The sequence below is a fragment of the Thermothelomyces heterothallicus genome, assembly GCF_042370625.1.
Source record: "Thermothelomyces heterothallicus CBS 202.75 unplaced genomic scaffold P884_scaffold_26, whole genome shotgun sequence".
Lineage (NCBI taxonomy): Eukaryota > Fungi > Ascomycota > Sordariomycetes > Sordariales > Chaetomiaceae > Thermothelomyces > Thermothelomyces heterothallicus.
The window spans coordinates 125,895-149,137 of record NW_027192587.1 but is presented as its reverse complement, the minus strand read 5'-3'; the positions used below and the strand labels follow the sequence as shown (position 1 = coordinate 149,137).

At 56.3% G+C, this 23,243-nt stretch overlaps 7 protein-coding genes across 7 annotated transcripts; 4 read left to right on the top strand and 3 right to left on the bottom strand.

The window, feature by feature from the left end:
- Positions 1–1,848: 1,848 nt before the first annotated feature.
- P884DRAFT_208409 (uncharacterized protein) lies at positions 1,849–5,019 on the top strand (the record flags this gene model as incomplete). Its single annotated transcript, XM_069438872.1, has 4 exons — positions 1,849–2,449; positions 2,501–2,732; positions 2,783–2,887; positions 2,940–5,019. 4 exons carry the CDS (start codon positions 1,849–1,851, stop codon positions 5,017–5,019), a joined length of 3,018 nt encoding a protein of 1,005 aa, XP_069294689.1.
- Positions 5,020–5,385: 366 nt separating this feature from the next.
- P884DRAFT_263521 (mitochondrial 54S ribosomal protein bL33m) lies at positions 5,386–6,286 on the bottom strand. Its single transcript, XM_069441766.1, has 3 exons — positions 6,098–6,286; positions 5,865–5,981; positions 5,386–5,721 (listed from the first exon to the last, which is right to left on the bottom strand). Exons 1-3 carry the CDS (start codon positions 6,108–6,110, stop codon positions 5,675–5,677), a joined length of 177 nt encoding a protein of 58 aa, XP_069294688.1. The 5' UTR covers positions 6,111–6,286; the 3' UTR covers positions 5,386–5,674.
- A 1,845-nt stretch (positions 6,287–8,131) lies between these two features.
- On the top strand, positions 8,132–9,658 carry P884DRAFT_302387 (pyridoxal phosphate-dependent transferase; the record flags this gene model as incomplete). Its single annotated transcript, XM_069444939.1, has 2 exons — positions 8,132–8,537; positions 8,607–9,658. 2 exons carry the CDS (start codon positions 8,132–8,134, stop codon positions 9,656–9,658), a joined length of 1,458 nt encoding a protein of 485 aa, XP_069294687.1.
- Positions 9,659–10,146: 488 nt separating this feature from the next.
- On the bottom strand, positions 10,147–12,027 carry P884DRAFT_230013 (26S proteasome subunit RPN7-domain-containing protein; the record flags this gene model as incomplete). Its single annotated transcript, XM_069439771.1, has 3 exons — positions 10,147–10,557; positions 10,690–11,504; positions 11,569–12,027. 3 exons carry the CDS (start codon positions 12,025–12,027, stop codon positions 10,359–10,361), a joined length of 1,473 nt encoding a protein of 490 aa, XP_069294686.1. The 3' UTR covers positions 10,147–10,358.
- A 472-nt stretch (positions 12,028–12,499) lies between these two features.
- P884DRAFT_263515 (mRNA capping enzyme-domain-containing protein) lies at positions 12,500–14,542 on the top strand. Its single transcript, XM_069441765.1, has one exon. It carries the CDS (start codon positions 12,683–12,685, stop codon positions 14,174–14,176), a length of 1,494 nt encoding a protein of 497 aa, XP_069294685.1. The 5' UTR covers positions 12,500–12,682; the 3' UTR covers positions 14,177–14,542.
- P884DRAFT_287206 (EF hand associated-domain-containing protein) lies at positions 14,543–17,468 on the bottom strand. The gene is made up of 2 exons (XM_069443866.1): positions 17,205–17,468; positions 14,543–16,735 (listed from the first exon to the last, which is right to left on the bottom strand). The coding sequence occupies exons 1-2, from the start codon at positions 17,209–17,211 to the stop codon at positions 14,859–14,861; spliced, it is 1,884 nt and encodes a 627-aa protein (XP_069294684.1). The 5' UTR covers positions 17,212–17,468; the 3' UTR covers positions 14,543–14,858.
- Positions 17,469–18,026: 558 nt separating this feature from the next.
- On the top strand, positions 18,027–20,276 carry P884DRAFT_280039 (WD40-repeat-containing domain protein; the record flags this gene model as incomplete). Its single annotated transcript, XM_069443388.1, has 8 exons — positions 18,027–18,031; positions 18,125–18,264; positions 18,327–18,877; positions 18,933–19,100; positions 19,149–19,522; positions 19,602–19,890; positions 19,990–20,211; positions 20,253–20,276. The coding sequence occupies 8 exons, from the start codon at positions 18,027–18,029 to the stop codon at positions 20,274–20,276; spliced, it is 1,773 nt and encodes a 590-aa protein (XP_069294683.1).
- Between the last annotated feature and the right edge of the window lie 2,967 nt (positions 20,277–23,243).

Genomic DNA, 23,243 nt, shown 5'->3' with positions numbered 1-23,243 from the left:
CTCCAGGCCAGCAAAGACATTGCAGGCTTACCTAGAAAGCGGTTCGATGGCCTCGTCCGTTGTCGGGGCAAGCGCCGTCTTGGCAGGTACGAAACCCTTGACGTCCAGGGTGGACCGGGGTAGGCACGCGAAGTTGCAGCAACGGATCTTGCAGCTTAGCAAGCGATCTTGGCTGATGGATATGAGCATGGTCGCGAGAAAGGTCAAGAGAATGTATAATAGACAAGCAGAGTGACAGAGAAGAAAGATCGGCCATGGGAAAGGCTAGTTGCTGGCGTTAAGACGAGCTTACCAGTATGTCAGAAGACTCCCCCAAGCCGATGATCGTGACCGGGCTGGAAACGAACTTTTGTGACAGTTCGCTTTGCTACCGTTTGTTAATTAATTAATTCAACGACCACTAATTACTTCAGTGGCATCTGACTTGATTCATCAATGGCAGGGTACCACTAAGAGAACAATTCATACTTTCCACAAAGTAATAGGAATTAGTACTTGATGGTCTCTCGTGCCGTTCAGGTAAGGAAGGTACCTAGGTAGTCACGAGTTCTTCGATTGGGTCCCAAGCTGCGTCGCACACCCACCAACTGGCCCCAACGGGGAAGGCGCAGAATAATTAGAGCAGTCCCAAATTGACTTTTCCGAGAGCTTTTCATTTCACTGCACACTTACTCCTCGTGTAAGTTAATCTCGAATCCGTCCCGCATCACGATTCTAAATGACCGAAGCGAATTCGGGCTAGACTCCTCGGACAAATATGGCGTTTTCATCACCTGGACAAGCCCGAGCACTTGGTTCTACAGATCAGGTGCCTGCAACAGACAGCTTGCGAGACTCACCAAACGAATTCGACATTTGTGGCGAAGATACCAAAGCAGCCGGGATCAAACAGCAGGACCATCTCTCTGTTCCCTCCCGGTCACCAGAGGTAAATGGCGAGGACCGGCAGGGAGGTTACGTGGAAGCGGGCGTTGATCATGATTTTGTGCTACTTGAGAAACCATCAGCTCTCTCCAAATCCATTGATCTCGGCAAGGGGTACGAATATGGTCCAGCCATAAAGTTTGGGCCCGACTATTTCACAAAGAGGCCAGGAAAAAGAACTCATGATCACCAAGACCGCCCCCATGAAAACACGGAACAACTTTCACCCCGCGTAACCGGGGCAGCCTGCAGCCCTCGCTCCCAGATGCCTTCTCTAGGCAGCGAGCCAACTCATGGTGTTGACAACAACGAATTCAAGGCCACCAATGTTCTGAATCGACCCCAAACACAACCATCAACAAGAGACCATCGCGACACATCACACAACAGTGACAAGCTCGACCGAACTGAGGCGGGACGAGAAGATTCGCAGATGGCTAGAAAGTCATCTTCCTCAGACATCCCTTGTGTCGAGAGAGCAGATCTGTCGACCCAAGATTGGAGGGCCGAGGTAGAGCATGGGTTGCCTGGTGCCTTGAGCGAGGAAGGAAACAACTGTCAGGGCATTCTCCCAGCTCTGAACTCGGCATCCACAGCAAAACCGTGCGCGTCCTCCGCGCCGCTACAAAGTCATAGTAACAACGCAACTTCTCGTTCTAGGCCATCTTGGCTCAGCCAGTCAGAACCGCTCACTGCCACGGCAGAAAATGCAGTCGGGTACCATCACAACGCACCCGTACCACTGACTGGCGACCCACAGCACTCCGCAAAAAAGCCCAGAGACTGGCATCAGAGCCGCATGGTCAATCGGCCAGTGAGAGAAACAGCAGATGTCAGACCGATCAAACCAGTTCACCGTGCTCGCCCAGAGTCGCGGAGCTCCAATATTTCGAAGTCGAGGTTGGTGCCTGCTGCACGCTCTACATGGTGTCAAATACTGATGTGTTGAGCAGATCTAGATGCGGATCGTTGGCTTCCAGTCCGACGGTTTGGCAGAGGAGAGCCAAGATCAGCCACGAATTCACAACGGAGATAGCTGGGGTGATCAACCAGTTTACGCAGCAACAAAGCGCCGCAATTGAAGAACAGAAAGCGAAGTATCACAAGTACATCAAACGACTGAAACGCGAGCTTGTAGAGGGATCCGGCGTTATAACACAGCAAATGTCTCAAATTGACGCCCAGGCTAACAGGATCGAAGACCTACAAAAATCAAAAGAACACGTTGAGAATCAAATGAAAGAAGTCAAAGCCAAGCTGGAGGCGTCCGAGAGTCGGATTCGAAGACTTGAGGAGAAGTACCGCGCCTGCAAAACGCATCTCAACTCTGCCATTCAGGAGCAACAGGATCTGTACACTCGCTCGAAAAAACAGTGGGAGGACACGATTGAGGAGGCGCGACAAATCGAGAAATCTCGGAACCTCGAGACAGAGATGACTGTTCGAAAGGCCGAAGCTGTCAGAGAACAGATGATGGAGAAAGTTCGCCAGACCATCGCTCAGAACAAGAGTGAAGCAATGGAACGTAAGCTCTTAGGTCTCAAACGGCCGGGTTTCAAAGCTGACTCTCTTCTAGTGTATGGCAAGATAAGCACCCTGACGCAGCAGGTTGAGGAAAAGGATGCCGAGCTCAGTCGGGAGCGGGATTCTGTCCGGTTCCTGACCGAGAAACTACAGAACATACAGTCTGTCTCAAGCAGTTTTGAAGCGCTCTCCTCCCAGGGGAGGGATATTCTGCAGAGAATAGTAGAGGAACAGATGAGGGCGGAGGAGAGGCAGCAACAATCCATGAAGGGAATCCGGGACAGGTAAACGGTGTGGTAATTGGTTGCTCTATTTGATCGCTAATAATTTGCAGGATCGATGTGGTTTCCGCCCGACTTGAAACGCTCTCGAATATAATGTCAGGACAACCAGATATCCTCTCTAGTCTTCGAGAGGTACAGAAAGATTCATGGGACAAGTGAGCGTAACCATGCTACAGCACCTATTCCCCATCGGCTGACGTAGAACAGCGTTACGGGCAAACTTGACAGTATTCTAGAGTTGCGAAGCGTGGCAACGGAAGCTACAAGCCAATTGTCGGCCGACCTTGAACATCAACTGGGAAAAGTCTGGCAGCGGCTAGACAGTCAAATTGAAACACTGACTAGACAGCTGGCGGAGAAAGCAGAAGAGAACGGCATGGTATCCACGCTCTATAAAAGGAAGGATGCCGAGTGTGAGGAGCATCTGAACGAGCTTGCAATACTTAGGGCGACTACGGAGAAGCAAGTGAACCAAATCCATGAACTTGAAGCAAGCTTAATAGCGTCAGACGCGGTCCATGACGAGAACGAGAAGACGATCCGACTACTGGAGGCAAGAGGAGCAGAGGCCGAGAAGCTAAAAAGAGAGCTCGAGTCTAAAGCAGCTGCTGTGGTCGAGTTGCAGAGCAAATTGGATGCCAAAGAGGCGGCGTATGTGTCGGAGCTGCAGAACTGTAGCTCGAAGATTCACGATCTTGCCAACGCGTTTCAAGAGAAGGATCGATCTTTGGCGACCGTGGCTCAGCACGCAGCGGAAACCGCTCGCTATGAAACCCAGCTCAAGATGGAGAGGATACAGACCAAACTGGAACAATCCCTCCAAGAGACGACTTTACACCGAGACTCTCTGATTGATCAATTGAGGAAGTTGGAGGCAACGATCCAAGAGAAGGAACAAAACGAAATTCGGCAAGCCGAGACAATCTGTTCACTCCGCCAGAGGGTCGCTGTCGAGGAATCAAAGACACAAGCGGCTGCCCAGCAGCTCTCTCAGCAGTCAGCTCATCTAGAAAAAGTGGAGCATCGACTGAGCTCACAGATCAAGGACTTAGAGACGAAACTCAGAGCAGCTAGCGACCTAATAACTGGCTTGGAGAGCGAGAATCAGCGTCAGCACGCCAGATCGGAAACCGTTGCTGCCGGTCTGAAGAACTGGGCACATAAGGAAGGAGTTCTCATTGACAAGTTTGACAACTTTGGAACCGGCGACAGAAGCAAGAAAGAGATCAGTGACTTTTTGACGCACACTCTTGAACTCGTTTTGTCTGCTCGGCGGTCACAAACTACGTCCCTTGAGACCAACCCTACAGGTTCGGTACTTGGAATGGAGAACTCGAGCTTCCCTGCAGGTCAAACCGCCGAGGCTCCGCAGGCAACTCTACAAGATCATTATCAGAACGACCGGGTTGAGAGCGACAATCCGAGCGGCGCAATGGCATACCAAACAAAGAGGGAGGGCGACGCCGTGGGAAGTAGACATGTCAAAGAACCGCTGTCGCGTGCACCAACGCTGCACAACTTAAGAAGGGTTGTCGTCCGCAGCCCGGCGAATGTACCATCTGAGCCAGCTGCGCCATCAATCGACCAAGAGAAGATGCGGAGAAGAGAGGCAATGCAGCCAAAATCGATTATGAAGCGGGTTACCAGAAGTGCAACCAGCAAATTGAGACTGCAGGACTCGAGTTTTGCTGCAGAAGATGGCACATTCAATATAAATGAACAGGATGCCACACAGTCAGCTGTTCCACAAAAGCAAGAAGACAGTGCCAGCTACGCAGAAAGTATGGCGCTGAACACAGATACACCCGAGAACAAGGAGACACTTTCTAGGCACCCCAAGAAGCGAAGACGCTCACGAACGGCAGGTTCAGAAGATTGGGCGGGCAGCTTCACAAGCTCAGGACAAGGGGGGAAAGGAGAATCATCTAAGCACAGTACCGAACTAAAGACTGAACGGATGGATTCTAGGGTTTATATTTCGGTTGCGACGGGGCATGAAGAGAAGGAAGCTCGGCCTGGAACCAACAAATACGATTCCTACGGCGAGAAGCCTGTTGCTCGTCATCCACGAAGACATTCAGACAGTGGTCCCCAAGACTTGCCCCGAACGTTGTCGGCCACTAATCCTAAACGTCTCAGCCAGAGAAAGACGAATGTACGGACGTATGGTTCGCAAAGGGCGACTGGAGAACCCTTGGAGCTGCAGCCCTTGCTGCAATCACAATCAGAATCACGATATTGGCGGCTGAGGTCGAAAGCCGAGTCACAGGAACCGGTGACTTCCTAACAGAGTGCTGTTTCCCGAGGGGAACTGAGAGTTGTCTCGGTAGATTTGAGTCATTGAACGGGAAGGAGACCAATTGCTTCTCGAGATTTGCTTCATCATCAAGAGCTCGCGGTGTTAAGGATGAGAAGAACAGAGAGCGGTGATTTTCTGCCAGAGCGTGGTCAGTGATTGTCTGGTTCCTTCTACCAGCCATGTTCTGTCGATGTACGGTTATATGGCGAGGGAAGCAACCGCACACCAACCTAGAGATCGCCTTAATGTGAGATACTTGAGATGTTTCGGGGATTTAGGAGCTTGAAGTCAGCAGGGTTCTCACAACTGAACCCACGCAGTCGTCAATGCCGTTCCAGTCAGAGTTGCCGTAGCCTTAGGGTGAAATAAGATTTCTCTAATCCTTATTTTCTCTCCCGACCGTAAAACGCCGGCCATAATTCTATGTTTGTACAGTGGCGTAACAATGGTATAATACACGTCGCTTGTGAACCAAAGGCGACGGTATCTCGTCGTACATCGGGTCGATTCAAGCGGGGGAATACTTCCTGGCGGGCAGCTTCGACCTCGAGTTGCGAGATATGCTCTCCACCTCCTTTCAGACCTGGGACCAACCCATGCCCTTTCCCTTTTGCTCCCCAAATTCCTGTTGGAGCTCGAGCCTTCATTTGCCTTTTCGTTTCTGCTCGAGGAAGAGGACTCTCCTCCGAACTGTTTGTTTGACGAAAATTGGGCATTAGCTGGCCATGTCCCCGTTCGCGCAAAGAGTACCTTCTTCAACTCAACCCCCCCAAAGAGCGACTAGGGCGGGAGGAAGAAGAGGACGCAGGTCGGGTGCTTGGGAGATCTCGTACCGATCGGGTCGTATTTGATCATGCTCATGGGCAATGCTGTCCGCGGGCGAGTGAAGGTGTAGAAGTAGCCCGTCATGGCCATGGAGATGAGGCGCACATTGATGATGCGCGACTTGGCTGTGAGGTTGCGAGAGAGGTGTAAACGTGTTGTCAGTCGCTTGCGTGAGTTGCCCAAACTCATCACCTCGGGGAGAGGAGGTTTAGGTTAAGAGGGAAGAGATGTGGGCGCGTACCCTTCTTTGCCATCTTGACCTGCTGCTGCTGCTGCTGCTGCGTAGGGTTGTCTTGGCGAGGCCGCCCCTCGTGCTTGGCTGGTATGGGAGCGGATGTCGTTGCCGTTGTCTTTTGTCGTTGTCGCCGCGATCAGTGGGTCGAGGTTTTGCGGCTCGGAGCTGCGCGGATCATGCACGGACCACTGCAGGTCGCGAGAGCGCGCACGGGCCGAGCTTCACGGGCCGGGTCTCGTTCGGGTCCGTCTGCTGACGGTTGTCACGTCAAAAATGGCATCCCCGAAGTTTATACAGCAAATCCTCCCGACTCTGTATCTCACACACTGTCGGAACAATTTAGTGTAAGCACCCGAAGTTCCTACCATAGTATCTCAATATAACTGATCCCTTCAAGCGAAAGTCCGAGTTTCAGGTCGAACATAATTTTGCCTTCGAGTAAGAACCAGCCGCTAAAGTGACGGTCTACCTTACCTTAGCTATCGATTTTTACTCTGTAGGTAACTTTAAGATTCCTCAAACATACACCGTACATAGTCGCACACCACGCGGTATCTTAGCTGGGTTGAGACACGATTTCAGACCCGAGGGTCTACGCAGTACTCAGCATTTCTTTCGGTTTTGCTCTGAACTTCCTGGCGACACAATTATATTCTAAGTTGCCGCCCTTCAGGTCGAACTGAGCCTGAAAAGTTCCGCAATCCAGGCCTGGCTAGCTGATACCCGCAGCGTACCAGGTAACTTATTCCCGAGCACACATTAGAGTTCGGCTTGTTTCACCGCCTGCGCTATCTCCAATCTCGGAGATAGGCAGCCCGGGGCCCGAACGAACGGATAAATGCTGGTCTTACCCGTCGATATTCCTTTGGTCTCGATTGACTATCTCCTTAGCTCATCGTATGGATGCTGCTTAAACCTCAGCAAGAGGGACAGTGATTGCCCTGACTGGTGGTACGTACGCACATACCTCCATACGCAAAGTGCGAATACAGAGTTTTGAGGCGACCAGTTCCTCGCGCCGCCAGCACCAATGAACTAACAGCGCTCCTATGCAGTAGTGAACGGAAAGAACACCCCCCATACGGTCGCCAGCGAACCAAAAGTCTCTTCCCCACCGCTGCGCCTCCACTTCTACAGTCTCTTTTTTTCACGCATCTCTGGGCAATTGACCAACGTCAAACTCAGCCGTCAGATGGCGCCGTTGCTCGCCCGGGTTGCCCGCCATGGGACTACGGCGAATCGTGCAGCACTGAGGCATGGCGCGGGGTCCTTGGTGCCCGATCGAGCGCTGCAAGGTCCTAACTGCCAGAGAGGTAACAACCGGAAACCCCTCATGTATTGCGCCCTTTCTTTCCGTTCCACGCGCGGTTTTGTTTCGTGTCGGACCACTTAAGCCGCGCTTGCCCGACACTTGCTCTCAGCTGCAAGTCGCAGGCTCACCTACTCCGTAGGCAGCTCGGCGCGCACGACCGGTTTCGGCCGGTGACGAGCGGGCCAACGCAGCGTCTGGGGTATGGCCTGCTCCGTTGGATGCTCGCGCCACACGGCGGGATGAACACCCGGAAGGGGGACGCCGGCAGACGATTTCACGCTTGAATGGTGCACTCCTCCTCAGCATTGGTCTGTCAGCTGGGCGGGCTAAGTAGCCTTCCACCGGCTGATTCCCCTCCTTTATCCCGCCGCGGTGATTTGCCCCTGCTTCAACGGGTCTCGTTTCCTGTTCCTCGAATTCTCGGTCCACAGCAGATGCAAAACTTCCGGGGCCCAGCCCACAGTTTGATTTTCTTCAGCGGGCCCCCTCCGCTCCCCTTCGGTCGTGGACCCTGATGGACCCTGACTCGACGCCACAAAGAACCCTTGTCCTGGTGTTTTTTCTCTTTGCTCTAACAGTCCACTCTTCCTCTCGTAGCCGTCTCTGCCAGCCCTACCGCGACTGCCCCGCTCTCACGAGTATACAACCCTGCTGCCCCGCTCCCTGACCGTCCGGCCCGTCGCTTTTCGCCCCTCTGCCAAAGCCTCCCGTCGCAGCAAAAGCGCACCATGGCGTCCAACTCGGGCCGCAGGCTCAACATCGACAACATCAATCCGCACGTCCGCGCTGCCAAGTACGCCGTGCGCGGCGAGCTTGCCGTCAAGTCGGAGGAGTACCGTGCTGCTCTGCAGAATGGCGCGACGGACCTGCCTTTCAAGCAGGTCATCTCGGCCAACATTGGCAACCCCCAGCAGCTCGACCAGAAGCCCATCACCTTCATCCGCCAGGTCCTCAGTATCCTCGAGAACCCGGCCCTGCTCGAGAAGGCCGATGTGCTGGTGAACCACCTGGGCTACAAGCCCGACGTGCTGGAGCGGGCCAAGAAGCTGCTCGCCGCCGTCGGCTCCGTCGGCGCCTACAGCCCCAGCAATGGCGCTCCCGCCATCCGCCAGAGCATTGCCGAGTTTCTCGAAAGTGAGTGTTCCCCCCCTCGGGCCTCCGAGAGCTCTCCGGTCTTTTCGGCCAGCGGCTGACCTCTCACAGGGCGGGATGGCTTCCCGGCTAACCCAGCCGACATCTACATGTCGGCCGGGGCCTCTTCGGGCGTCAATACCCTTCTGCACATCATCTGCGCCGACGAAAAGTCGGGCGTCCTCGTCCCCATTCCTCAGTACCCCCTGTACACGGCCTCGCTCTCGGTCCTGAACGCCACCTGCGTGCCGTACTACCTGGACGAGCAGAAGAACTGGGGTACCGACCTAGCGACGATCAGGGCCGCCCACGAAAAGGCGAAGGCTGAAGGCGTCGACGTGCGCGCCATTGTCATCATCAACCCGGGCAACCCGACCGGCGCCTCGCTCCCGGAGGAGGACATCCGCGCCGTCATCGAGTTCGCCCGCCAGGAGCGCCTCGTCATCCTCGCGGACGAGGTCTACCAGACCAACGTCTTCATCGGCGAGTTCATCAGCTTCAAGCGCATGCTGCGGCAGATGCAGAAGGAGCAACCCGGCACCTACGACAACATCGAGCTCGCCTCCCTGCATTCCGTGTCCAAGGGCATGATCGGCGAGTGCGGCCATCGCGGCGGCTACTTTGAGCTCGTCGGCTTCGACCCGCTCGTGCAGGCCGAGATCTACAAGTTCGTCTCCATCATGCTCTGCGCCCCCGTCATCGGCCAGTGCCTCGTCGAGCTCATGGTCAACCCGCCCAAGCCCGGCGAGCCCTCCTACGACCTCTACATCCAGGAGTACAACGCCATCTTCAACGGCCTCCACGAGCGCGCCACCGCCCTCCACAAGGCCTTTGAGCAGATGGAGGGCGTCGAGTGCGGCGTCCCTCAGGGGTCCATGTACCTCTTCCCCACCATCAAGCTGCCGCCCAAGGCCGCCGAGGCCGCCGCAGCCGAGGGCCGCACCCCGGACGAGTTCTACTGCCTGCGCATGCTCGAGGCCACGGGCGTCTGCGTCGTCCCTGGCTCCGGCTTCGGCCAGAAGGAGGGGACGCTTCACTTCCGCACCACCTTCCTCGCCCCCGGGACCGAGTGGGTCGGCAGCATCGTCAAGTTCCACAAGGAGTTTATGGACAAGTATCGCTGATCCTTCAACAACCCGCGCCGCCCTCTTCTCTCTTCTCTCTCCCCCCACCCTCTCCGTCTCTCCCCCTCTCTTACCCTCAGTTCTTCTCTTCCCCTTTTTTTTGGTGTGTGTTTTGGTTGAAGGAAAGAGGACCCGCAAAGGCGTTTGTTGGGCACGAAGCACGAACGAAATAAAAAGATTAGACCAGCCAGATTATCATAAAGAAAAGCATGTTGAGTAGCATTGCATGCCTTGATCCCATATGTCATTTGAGCATCGGTTCATCTGGTGGCAGTGAAATGAAGAAACCATACATGGAGATCAAGAGACAGTATTCGGCTCAATTTGCCCTGATGGCCCGCGCTGGACGGGGTGCATGTACTGTCTATGCTGCGTGTGTTTAGTAATATAGACAAGTACGGAGTATTTGGCGGCCGCGCAGCAACCGCACGCGTTTGAATTCAGTCTCCTGGAACGGAGGAGAGTGTTCAGAGAACGGCCAAGACGGAGGGCAAGTTCGTTTTTGCTCACACTCAACAATTGAACACTTGGTCGGAACATTCTTTGCTCGTCAGAATTGGCGACCAGATGGTCCCTTCACCGTTTAAGCCATTATGCTCGTCTACGATCGACAGATGTCGAAGGGAGCACTGCCCCCTGATACTCCGCCCTGTAAATCCCCAACATCCTTTCCGGGTCTCTCTCCCCTCGCGCTACACTCCTACGCCCTCTCGCTTCCCCGCAACCGGACAGCTTGGCCGTACTTTTGCAGTTTGGTAATCAGCTGGTCGCCCTGGCGCACCACCTCCTGGTACTGCTTGTTCTTGTCGTCGGGTCGGTTGGTCTCAATGACACCGTTTCCTGCGACCCGGTCAATGGTGCAGGGGATGCGGCCGGCGGCGATGAACTTGGCGAGATCGCTACAGGTTGGAACCGCGTTAGCAATGCGCCTTTGCTAGGGTTGAAGAAGCCACGGGAAGGAGGAGAGAGGGGAAAAGGGGAGAGAGAGAGAGAGAGAGAGAGAGAGAGAGAGAGAGAGAGAGAGGACTAACCGGTCCAAAAAGTCCACCGTCACGCCAAAGTCGTTGGCCATGCTGTCGAGCCCCACGACGCGGTAGCTCTGCAGCAGCTGCTGGTAGGCGCGCAGGCGCATCTCGCGGATGAACCAACCCTTGTGCTCGTGCAGGTAGCGGTCCTGCGTGAGGAACTGCTCCTCGACGAGCGCCAGCGCCTGGAAGAAGAGCTTGTACCGGCCGTTGTACAGGCTGCTGACCAGCTGCGCGAGCGGGCTGAAGTCCACCGCCATCTCCGCCTCGGGCTGGTCGATGCTGCTGCCCAAGGTGGTCAGATTGACGGCCGTGACTCGGCCGGCTGACGGCGCCGTGCCAGCGTCTTGCATCTCGGCGTCGGCGCCCGGCCCGGCGGAGATTGCGCCCGAGAGGGCGAGGAGCTTGTCCTCGCCGTCGCCGAGGATGGCCTTGATTTCCGGCGCGTCAACCACCTTGGACTTGAAGTCGACGCGCTTCAGCGAGACGGACCCCGCAAGTACCGCATAGACGACGAGGTTGCTGTAAGTGCAGAGCTCGTACGAGGTGAAGGTGGACAGGCTGTCGAGGAGCAGCGGGGCTGCGAGATTGTAGCTGCGGACGGTCAGCAGGTGCAGGCCCTCGTAGGCCTTGAGCCGGTTGCGGCGGTCCCAGTCGCCGCCGCTCTCGACTAGAGTCTTGGCCCGCTCAACCTGCTTCTTGACGAGGTGCTTGTCGCCGTAGAAGAGACCCATGCGGATGATAGCGAGGACCAGGTCGATCTTGGTACCGAGGATACCCGTCTTCTCGAGGACGTCTTCGTATGCTGCAATGGCTTTTTCCTGTCCAGAGCAAGTCAGCGACGGATTTCAAGATGGGTGCCTCGTCGGTCTTTGCCGCACACACCTTGTCGCCGACCTTGGCCCAGAACTCGGCCCTCTTACCCCGCGCAGCCTGGATCTCGGTCTCGCCGGCTTGCTCGACGGCCTCGTCCTCCTCTTTCTGAAGCTGCTCCAGCTCCTTGTCATTCTCGGCCTTCAGCGACTGGTACAGGGCCTCGTCCCACGGCAGGTTTATGCTGGCGGCTGGGTTCCTGGTCGCGATCATCCCCACGAGGCTGCTTTTTCTGCTAGTCGGCTTGCCCGGGGCGCTCGCACCGCTCTCGCCTACCGCATTGAGGATGCCGTCTATCGGATGTGCCAGGTAGCGGTAAAAGGGTGCCATCTTGTGCTCCGAAATGGCATCCTGGAGGTGCTGGGCGGCCGCCTGTTGTGCCGCCTTGGTGGCATATGGGTTGGTGATGGTAAAGACATCCTGAGCCAGTGGCAGCAGAGGCCATTTGGCGTATTGCGGATCTGAACCCATGGTGTTCCGAAAGTTGTGCGGTTGTGGGAGGCGGAAAGTGGGATGTGGGACGTGGGACTGTGTTTGCCGGACGGGGAAGGCGTCTCCGACGGAGGGGCGATTCTCGATTCCAAAAACCTCTGTTATTCTCTTTGTCGGCAGGGACTGACTAGAAAAAGTATTGCTGGAGATGAGGTTACTTTGGGCCCGGTCGGTTCGCGGAGCTGAGAGGGCCTGTCCGGTCTGATAGTTGGGATGCAAGTGCAAGTCGCAGGCAGGAAGCGGGAAGCTCCAGAAGGTTGGTTGGCTCGAGCGCTTGATCCGCAAGGCTGCAAGAGCTCGCGTCACTGCAATGCCACGGGCGGAAAGCTGCCGGGCTTTTTGGATTTGCAACATCAAACTGGGGCGGACCCGCAGAACGTCCCTCTGTACCACTTACGATCGAGACCCACTAGTCTCGCCTTCCGTTTCCGAGTGCCCCCCAACTCTTGCTGGGATTCAAACAAAGCGCTGCAAAAGGAAAACCGATTTTTCAAATCCCAAATAATCCTTCTTGGTTGACGATATTCGATACCAGTTTCGAAACAGAAAACAATTCATTGGACCCCACGGAACAGAAACGCACAGCAACGCGGTCGCAGCCGCCGTTCGAGGATCTCGCCGATCGCCGATCGCCATGGCCGACAACGACAACGACAACGATGAACTGCCACAGCCCTTTGACGCGAAGAAGCTAGCTCCCGCCAAGAAGCGGAAACGATCCCAATCTCCCAACAGAAGCGGAAGCGCGAGCGCGTCAGGGGAGGCTCCGCGCAAGCTCAAGCGGCCCGGCCAGCGCGCCCGCATCACCGAGGCCGAGCGGGAGCAGATCCGGCAGCGCGCCCTCGAGCGCGAGCGCCTCGCCCAGGAGCAGGCCGCGGCCGAGGAGCTGAAGCAACGGTCGACCATTAACGATGTGGTGAAGGCCCATTACAACTCCGTCCCGGAACGCGGCCGCGAGTGGCGTAAGACGGACAGCAGGATCAAAGGTCTGAGGTCGTTCAACAATTGGGTCAAGAGCTGCATCATCCAAAAATTTTCGCCCGACGAGGACCACGCGCCGGGTGCGATGGAGCGAGGCATCAGCTCGGGGAACAAGTTGCTGGTGCTGGATATCGGGTGCGGCAAGGGCGGGGACTTGTACAAATGGCAGCAGGCGCCGCAGACGGTCGAGTTGTACGTCGGCCTGGACCCGGCCGAAGTGTCAATCGACCAAGCACGGGAGCGGTACCGGAATATGGCGAACCGTGGAGGGGGCGGCGGACGAGGCGGCAGGGGCGGCTACTACCACCGGCGCGCGCCGCGCCTTTTCGACGCTCGCTTTCACGTCAAGGACTGCTACACCGAGAGCATCGGCGATGTCGACATTGTGCGGCAGGTTGGGTTTTCGCCCTCCAGCGTCAGCAGCAACCGCGGGTTCGACGTGGTCAGCTTGATGTTCTGCATGCACTACGCCTTCGAGTCCGAGGAGAAGGCTAGGCAGATGCTCAAGAACGTGTCCGGGGCCCTGCGCAAAGGTGGCCGTTTCATCGGATGCATCCCCAACTCCGATGTAATCAGCAGCAAGGTCGTCGAATTCAACAAGCGCATGGAGGAGAGGAAAGCCCGAGCTGCCGCGGCCGCGGCCAGGAAGTCTTCATCGGGCGAACAGCCCTCCTCCTCCTCCTCCACCATCACCGCACCAGACGGGCCTCCGCCAAAAGCCGAAAAGGAACTCGAGGAGGGCGAGGCAGTAGAAGACGAGAAGGAAGAAGGCGAGGCCGAGGAGACAGCCTCGTGGGGCAACAGCATCTACCGCGTGCGCTTCCCGGGCCCGACCCCGGCCGACGGTGTGTTCCGGCCGCCCTTCGGATGGAAGTACAATTTCTTCTTGGACGAGGCCGTCGAGGAAGTGCCCGAGTACGTGGTCCCCTGGGAGGCCTTCCGTGCGCTGGCCGAGGACTACAACCTAGAGCTGCAGTACCACAAGCCGTTTGGCGAGGTGTGGGAGTCGGAGAAGGATGACCGCGAGCTGGGCGCCCTGAGCGAGCGCATGGGTGTCCGGGACCGGATTACGGGCAAGCTGCTCGTCAGCGAGGAGGAGATGGAGGCAGCCAGATTCTACGTGGCGTTTTGTTTCTATAGGGTGTAGGCTTTCCGCCCCTGGGGGGGCTTGCGGTGGCTTAGCTCATCGCAAGTTCATACTTTTCCGCCTCTTTTACGCCTCCGATGGAAGTGGACGTTGGGGGACCATGTTTGACTTCATACCTGGGCTCATGAAGGTGAAATGGCCCATAACTGCCGCTTGAATTCGGCAGCGGCGACACTGCTTACCCTGGGAGCCATCACCGCCGGCGTAACGTGCTGAGCGAGTTAGCGTTACTTCTGGGCGACGAAGAGCTTAGCGCAAGCCAGTGAAGCAAGACCTCGCCGTCCGTTTTCCTAGGTCCCATTTCCTCGGTGTGATTCAGCGTATGCCTGAGAGCCACGAAAAGACAGAAAGGTAATAATGTTAAGCAGCGGGTATTATAAGTACAATTAGACACTAAAAATGTTAAGCTTACAACAGGTGAAAGGGGAGCGAATTTTTGGTGGGGGGGGGGGGTATCATATCCCTCTCGAAAGCACGGCCGCGAACTCAAGATCTATGGAGAAGAGAGATCAAGCGGCAAATGCGACCCTCCAACAACACCTCGTCCTATACATAAACATCCAAGAAGAAGAAGAAGAAACCATCAACCGTGGGAGAACTCCACTGAATGCACCGTTCTGTCGCTCGCAAGAGCAAGTACGCTCCCGTAGCGCAGCGTTCCTCTCGCGCAGCGACCCATGACCTACACTGAAGAACTCGTCGACCGCCGCCATATCATGAAGGCCGCCAAGGCGGCGCACGAAGTAGCCGCAAGGGCCATGTACAGGCTGGTCCGATCAGGAGGCTCTTCCGACCTGGGGAACGCCGTGCTGGGGTTCGTGGCCGCCTCGGCGAGCGCGACAAACAGCTCGCTGATGCTGTTCCAGGTAACGCTGACGTGCAAGGGGGCGGCCATGTTGAGCGCGGCCGTGTAGGCGTCGGGCTGCAGCTCGCTGCGCTGCGTCGTCTTGTCGCGGTCGGCCTTGAGGGCGGTGTAGATGGCTGGCAGGTCGTCCAGCTGCGGGTAGCGCTTGCGCAGCTCGACAATGTGCGAGAAAGAGTCGGGCTCTGACGAGTCGTACGCGTAGCAGATGAGATCGCAGGCGTCGAGCTTGGCTTGGTTCTCGAGTATGGCGGGTTCGAGCTCACCGAGCTCCTCGAGGATGAGGTAGCACTGCTTGCCCCCGTGCAGCTCGACGCTGTTGACGGCGCGGCGCGGTTTGATGGTCGGATGATAGAGGGTATCGAAGGGCCGGTTAAGGAAGGCGTCGAGGAGCGACGATTTGCCGGACCCGGCAGACCCGAGGATGTAGCAGAGCACCACGTTGCGCTCGACGCGGCCCGGCCTGCGCCTCCGCTTTCGCGGCTTGGTGACCTTGAGGGCGGCGGTCGTCGAGTCCCACGCGTCTGGCCCCTCGAAGCCGAGGTAGGCCAGGTATTCCAGCGTCGTCTTGGGCTCGAGGAAGGTGGTCATGCTCCACTGGGCAAGCCAGCCTTGCAGAGTGATGTGGCCTGCCTCGTTCCGGACGGTGGAGGAAGGGAACGATGACTCGACCCACGACGGCGGTAAACCGGGGGTAGGAGCAAACAGAGCCGCGAGTTCCTGGTCGTTCAGTCCGCCGTCGCTGTCCTTGTCGAACGTCAGGAACAAATCCATGAAAAAGCGATACCCTGCGGGGCTGAGCTCTGCCGAGGCGTAGTCCGGCACCTCGAACCGCGGATGGAGGAAGCTGTCCTCCAGGCTGAGGCTATCCGTGTAGTGATGCTTCCTGAGGATGATCCATATCGTTTCGTGGCGCCCCTTTTCCGCGTACAGCTTGTTCAGCTGCAGAAAGCCGTTCAGGTCAAGCCCCTTCTCGGTGCTGGAGGTTGGCACCGCCTTGCTCACGGTCGCCTTGATATTCTCCAGCTCGCCGGGCGACAGGGGCTTGTCGAACGACTTGACCTGGAACTCGTGCATTTCCTGGTCGTTCAGATAGCCATCCTGGTCCTTATCGCACAGGTAGAAGATCCTCTTCAGCGCGGCCGTGCACGCGGGCTTCAGCTGGCCCTCCTTGTGATCGTAGAGCGGCGCGATCGGGTGTGTGACGGCTTTCTGGCAGAGGTAGAAAACTTCGATGACGTTGTGCTGCTCCTTGGCGCTCGTGCGAATGCACGAGTCGATTTCCCTGAACTCGGCCATGACCGGCAACATCTCCTCCTCGACCACCTGCGGTGTGTTGCCCGAGCCTGCGAGGTCCGACTTGTTGGCGCATAGCACCACCGGGACGTTAACCCCGAGTGAGCGGAAGTAGGGCATCCAGAAGAGGGCGACGCGCTCGTAGCTGTAGTGGTCCGAGTAGACCAGCAGGATGACGTTGCATTTCCGAATCTCCTTGCGCAGAGTCGTGCGATCTTGGGGGCGGGCGGAGGTGTCGACGATGGTGGTGGTGACATTTTCGGGACTGCCGCTGGTTGGGGGGATGGTGACCTGGGGCAGAACGGATTGGATCTTGTTGGCGACAAAGACGTCCTTGACCAGCGAGGCGATCAGGCTCGACTTTCCCGTGCCTTCGTCGCCGCAAACACAGATCCGAACCGCTGCGTTCGGTCAGCCCGGACTGGTACTGGCAGAGAAGAGAGAAAAGAGCGAGCCGCGAGGGTTCTTCGTACCGGTGGTCATTTTTGTTTGTTGGCTGATCGGAGCTTCTGTTTTTTTCTCAAGACAATGCCATGGTCCGGGAAATTTGAGTCTGGCAAGAGGTAGCAGAAAGAAGGGGGAGGGGGGGGGGGGGGGGGGAACCGAATCTGTGGTGATGGATCGTCAATGGCGAAACGAGAAGCGTGTGTGGCATCAGGCCATGGCGGGTTCTCTTGATGGCGTTCAGTCGCCAGCTGGCGTCCATTTTCGGACATTGTTAGGTAGCTCATCAAGCCCCGCAGCTTGACGTCCTCGCTGGAACCCCCAAGCCCACCCCGCGCATCAGGTTAAGACCAGGCCAAGGTACGGAATACATGCATGCATGCATCATCATCATGTTTAACAGTGTAAGGGACAAATAAACAATACAGGTCATGTAGACCGAGGGCCTTCTTCTTTAAGAAGCCGGGATCAATGCCTTTGTCTATATCGTCGACCTCATACCATCAGCCGTGCGCTCAGTTAACTGATTCCGAGGCCTTTGCTTGTAGCCGCCAATCCGATTGGGGATTCGCGCGCTTAGTTAGTTGTAGGCTCAGTTTAGTTAGCGACCATCTGCCACCCTGTGTTCTTCTTCATGAGGGGAGGCAGACTGTCGAAGCGCGTCGTAAACCAACCCGATGAACAATCTCTCTGCATCATCGAAAAAATGATAGAACTTTCTACGACCTGAAGTTGCATCAGCCCGTCGGTCGTACGTGATGAATCCGTTATAGATACGGCCAAGATGCGTGCCGGGAAAGGTAATCCGTAGTCCGGGAGCTTCCGATCTGGATTGCTGGAACCAGGCGGACCTCTTCACTACGGAGTACCCCACAGCGTTCCCGTTCTCCCGTCGATCCCGGGTTAAGCAGAATGCTACCCTGTCTCGGCTCTCTTGGCCTTTTGGTACTACCACGCGCCCGCTAAATGAAAAAAACGAGGAGAGCCTTACGCAGTATTGGGACTGTGAGGGAACTGGCAAGCATCGCAACCTTACAATCGCGACCTGCGTATCCGTATTTATCGGCGAATGTCGGCGCCCTAGCGGAACACAGGCTTATCTGCTCCGTCTCCACAGCCTCCCCTCGCACCCGACCACCTCACTGGGCAGCAGCCGGTCTTGGCGCGCTCTCCGGCCTCAGCGCACTGCGATCCACTACACCCTAGCAAGCCAGAGAGCTACAGGGCCCCCACGCAGCAGTAGCCACCATGTTGTAAGGAAGCCGTGACGGATGGAATGGGAGCACCTCAGCATGGGCGATATATCGCAATGGGCGACGCAGCAGTGGCTAACGGCCTCTTCACAGCGTCCTTCCACCCCCGCCCAGATACTCGACAGGAACGGGGCACAACGGCCTTCCAGCGGGCACGCCTCTGCCAATGATCGAGACGAACAATGTCCTTACCAACCCCTCTGGTCCTGAATACCAGTTTCTGGTGGGCGAGGGTACGCTCTCTCCCGTGGCAACTGCAGTCACAGATCGGTGTTAGTTAACCCGCCGCCGCCAGGGTTGTATGTCTTGAAGGAAGACCTTCATCTCGCGACCCCTCCACCACACCCTTCCGAGACACCCTTGACCAACCCGAATCCTCTCTCGACAGCACCCCAACCCGCGACCGCCGGCACCCGACTTACGCTGCTCAACCTCGACGTCAACCCGCTATCGCCCGCCGTCTACCGTACTTCCTCGCGATCCGATGGCGCGCCGGGAGGGTCACAGGAGAACCAGGATGAAGGATACTCGTCGACGGACCTGCGCGAGAGCAGTAGCGATGCGGGGCGCATGAGCTCCGTCGATAACCCGCTGTACAGGGCCAACACGAACACGCCGGCCTTTGGAGAGGGAAACAGTCTCCTTGCGCCTGCTGCGCAGAAGGATGCTAGCAAGCGGCGCAAACCCAAGAACAATATGACCAAGAGCAATTCGTCCTTCATCTCGAGAGTGATCAACCACGAGGCCTTGCCCAAGCGGCTGCAAGAACGGGCCAGAGACGGCCTGTTCGCGTTTGCCAACATCAACCGCGCTTTCCAGTGGCTAGACTTATCCTCCCCAACAAAGGTAACGCTTAGCGGACAACCGGACGAGAAGAGAGCCTTTCGCTGACCGTTCGCAGGCCGAGTACTTGACCAAGATACTGTTTACTAAGGCCCATTGCCTTTGCCACGATGTAAACAAGGTGACCAAGAGCGCGACGCACATCGATGTCATCATGGGCTTCTCGACCGGTGAGATCATCTGGTGGGAGCCCATCACGCAGCGGTACACCAGGCTCAACAAGAATGTAAGCCTCGAGGCCTCGGCTGTCGGAGCCAAAGGTTGACCACAACAGGGCCTCATCAACGGTACGCCCGTATCTCAGATCGAATGGATACCCGGATCCGAGAATCTCTTCCTTGCCTCGCACATGGATGGGACGTTGGTGGTCTACGACAAGGAGAAGGAAGACAGCATCTTCACCCCAGAGGACGAGGGAAGCTCCCGCCCTAGCGGCGGAGACGCCAGCGGGACTAGCCGGGTGAACTACACGTCCCGGATCTATGTCCACAAATCGGTTCATTCCAAGAACCAGAAATCCAACCCCGTCGCCGTATGGAAACTGTCCAACCAACGGATCAACGCCTTTGCCTTCTCCCCAGACAACCAGCACCTCGCCGTCGTCTCCGAGGACGGCACCCTCCGGATCATCGATTACCTCAAGGAAACGTTCGTCACTTTTCCTTGCCCCTTTTACCCCTCATATCCCCCATATCCATTCGCCGTCAACTGACACGATCTCCATAAGGCTCCTTGACCTCCACTACTCCTACTATGGCGGCTTGACGTGCGTCTGCTGGTCCCCCGACGGCAAATACGTCGTGACCGGCGGCCAGGACGACGTCATTTCCATCTGGTGCCCGTCCGAGAGCCCGGCCCTCATTGCCCGGTGTCAGGGCCACCACTCGTGGGTGACGTCGGTCGCGTTCGACCCCTGGCGGTGCGATGAGCGGAACTACAGGTTCGGCAGCGTCGGGGAGGACAGGCGAATCTGTCTTTGGGATTTCAGCGTGGGCATGCTGCATCGGCCGAGAGCGGTACGTTTTTGTCCCCACCCCCCTTTTTTTCGCTTCTTGTTTCAGTGGTCGTCGAATGATGTGGTTGGTTCTAACGGAGGCAATGTTTGAACGTCACAGGCATCAGTCAGACAGCGTGGCTCGATCTCGTCCCGCCCGGGTGCCATCCCGCTCCACCGTGCTGAAACGTCTGCTACAGCGGGGACGAGCGGTAGCGGCCGGCTGAGGTCGGATTCGAACCTCTCGTCGGGGGCGCCCGGTCCGGCGGATTGGGAGAGGGAGAAGGTGCTGCCGCACCCTGTCGAGCCGAGGGCCACCACAGCGACGCTGCCTCCTGTCTTGGTACGTTTCTTTCCCCCGATACCGTCATTCCGCGCTCGCAGGATGAAACGGTACATGATTGCTGATACGCATCGAAATAGAGCAAAACAGTGGATGACGACGTGCTATGCTGGCTGGGGTTTACGTCGGATGCGATCTTGACGAGTTGCAAGAACGGTATATGCTTCTCATCTCTCTGGTGGCGAATCAAAAGTGGGCGCTAACATGCTGTGCAGGACACATTCGGACGTGGACCAGGCCTTGGGAGCTAACGCAGCAGCAGCAGCAGCAGGAGAAGAGGAACGCTTGAACAGTCCTTCGCCTCGAAATTGGGATGGGCGGAAATCGAGGATCCTATAAACTACGCGCCATTGGCATGGATAGTGTTTGTTGTTGCTGTTTTGGCTACGGTGAGGATCTCTTTGTTTGGCCGTTGGTGGGTTGGTCGGCTGGTTGGTTTTTTTTTCATGGATGGTTCGTTGGATTGCCCGACATTCGTTGGAGGCTCGCGTGGAGCAAAAACTGCGTCCAGGAGCATTTGCGCTGGTTTTTGTGGATATGGTTCGCCGCATGAGTGGAAATGTACTACTGAGTTCCTTGTTCTTTCACGTATCACAGAAAAAGGCTACATGTTTGGAAAGTCAGAACCAAGTGGTCTCTGGTTCAGACCATTGAATCCTAACTGGGTGCTAAGCCAAAGAGCAATAAGCCGGAAAACCGAACGATGGAAATGATAGCATGACATGACGAGGGGCTCTTATAAAACCCCCATTCGTGCCTCTCTGTTGCCGCGTTACATAATGGTTGAGATGTTTCCTCTTGGTACGAAGTATTCCGTCACATGAGATGATTCGAAAGGCCAAGAGCAGCCGTGCCTGCTATTTGGCCAATCGTTTTGCGCGTTCACAATGTTTGTCGGCCAGAGCCAGTCGACAATGGAACGATTCAGCGAGGTGGTTGGGAACAAGGGCACGTTGGATTTCAGTGTGGCTGCAGAAGGTGTTATCTGGTACGGAGTACGGAGTAGGTTATGCGGTGTAATGTTCGTATTTCCGGATTACCCTTTGGATCCCTGCTCGTTGTCTCGGCCCGGCTTTGCCTTGCATACAACTACCAGGGTCACTATGCAAGGTAATCCGTACATACAGGTAGGTAACTGATACAAACGCAGTCATGCACGCCCAAGGACGCGTCGCGACGGTGCCTGCATGTGCTCGGGACATCTTCTCTGTTTTTGCAAGCCGAAGGTCCGGGGTATCTAAACCCGATGGCCGAGCGGTCCTGATGGTCTGATGTTTCTTGAACTTGCTATGGTATTGCTATGGTAATATGTGGCACATGCAGTTTCGGGACTGTGGTAGGCACAAAAAATGCCGTGGAGGAAAATGGCTTTTCAACTTCGGACTTCCTCGGCTCGGCCTGGACGGGATGATCCCGAGTCACACGGCCGGCTTCCGATAGGGCTGGACGACTTGCGCGGCATGTTTGACGGTGTTGGTGGATACAGGGCCATCTTGTGATGCTACATACTACTACAGTAATGCTGGCATGGGCATCTTGAGGCGGTGGGCATGGCTGCACCTCGGTACGGGCCAGCTGTCATGCCACCCTTGGGCAACAACTCCTTTGTGCACATGCATGCTACTCTGCACAGCTTCCAAGTAGTTACACTACACTAGTAGTGGCACGACAAGGAGCGGCTTGCCAAATTGCCCAAATTGTTGCCTGGTGGAACCGACAATAACTAGTGTATCCGTGTACCGAGATGTCCCCTGGAGTTGACGTTGATGTTGCGGCTATTAATGATCGCCGTCACATGCACTGTACGTACTGTACTACGGAGTAGTTATGTTACATATGCTTCCATGAAACCCAGTACATCAGGTAGGTACCTAGTGTACGGATTACGGACGTAGTGTACATACATGCGCACTCGACATGGGTGCGAGGCAAATATGGCGCAATGCCGTCGGTGTGTTTCAACACCGCCTACTTGGTCCAATCCCAGCGGTAGACTGAGCACGCGCCCGCGGTGAGTCAAGGAGGCATATCTTCGACGATATCATGCGCGGTTCCAGGCCTTCGTGATGACGGGCGGGAAGCGAAGGCACCGACCAATAAGACTGGCTCGACGGTATCCAACAGGGGACCAGGTGCCAACCCGATTATCGGAGGCGGGTCCGGTGATAACGACGCCTTGGTTGTTCGCCAGGTGTATCAGTCGGTTTCTCTCGATCGGCGAGGGGCCGGGCTCGCAAAGCAGCTTGATCCTGCCGACTTGGACCGTAGTATTTTGCTGAGCTTAACCGCTGCTGGTGGCATCATCTGGTGTTTCGATCACTGCTCAGTCCCGCTAGCGACGGCAAGTTGGGGCGAGCATCGGAAAAGATCGTTGTTTCCAGGAAGATCATTTACACTACTTGATGGCGGGACCACGGCGGGATCTCGGCATCTGCCGCCCCTTACCCTGTCAAACCTTGTTGTCGTTGTCGGGCAAAACTCCACTGCGTCCAAGTACACTAGTGTAGTGTAGAGAAATTTGCCATTCTGCTTGCTCTGGCATTTTCGCTTTAAAGACTGGTGGGTCACGGTCGCATTTAACTAGTGTAGTCCGTACAGCCCCTTGTTAGTCACCAGAGCGGATCATCGGCAGAGGGTCAGTCAACAAACCACGCATCTGACGACAACCAAGCGTCCTCCGACCCAATGGGTATGCGAATACAGTTGATAAGGGATTCTTTGGTTGGCAAATTGCCTGGAACAAGCATTCCAAGCGCTGAGCTACTTACTCAGAAAGTAGGCTTCTAGACTTTGACCTTTGGAAGTGGGGCAATTGTCGTTTTCATCAGCAAAGCCCAGACTCGGGCTGCGTCAAAGGACCCTTTCCCGTCCCTTGCGTATTAGTGCGCCTATTATATCATAGAGTCCGTCCGTATAACTACTATGTAAACAGACATAACTTACCCAGTCGTACCAAGGAACCATACAGGTACTCACATGGAGTTACATCATCAACGCGCCTGAGCGGCCGAGAAGCATCGTGTATGTAGGTA

What these genes read in the sequence shown, in the direction of transcription:
- P884DRAFT_263521 (XM_069441766.1), bottom strand. An exon ending in GATCAAATACGACCCGATCG is followed by an intron (nt 5,722 to 5,864) that starts GTACGAGATCTC and finishes TCAAACAAACAG; the next exon opens with TTCGGAGGAGAGTCCTCTTC.
- P884DRAFT_263515 (XM_069441765.1), top strand. Translation starts at nt 12,683, where the DNA reads ATGGCCGACAACGACAACGACAACGATGAACTGCCACAGCCCTTTGAC.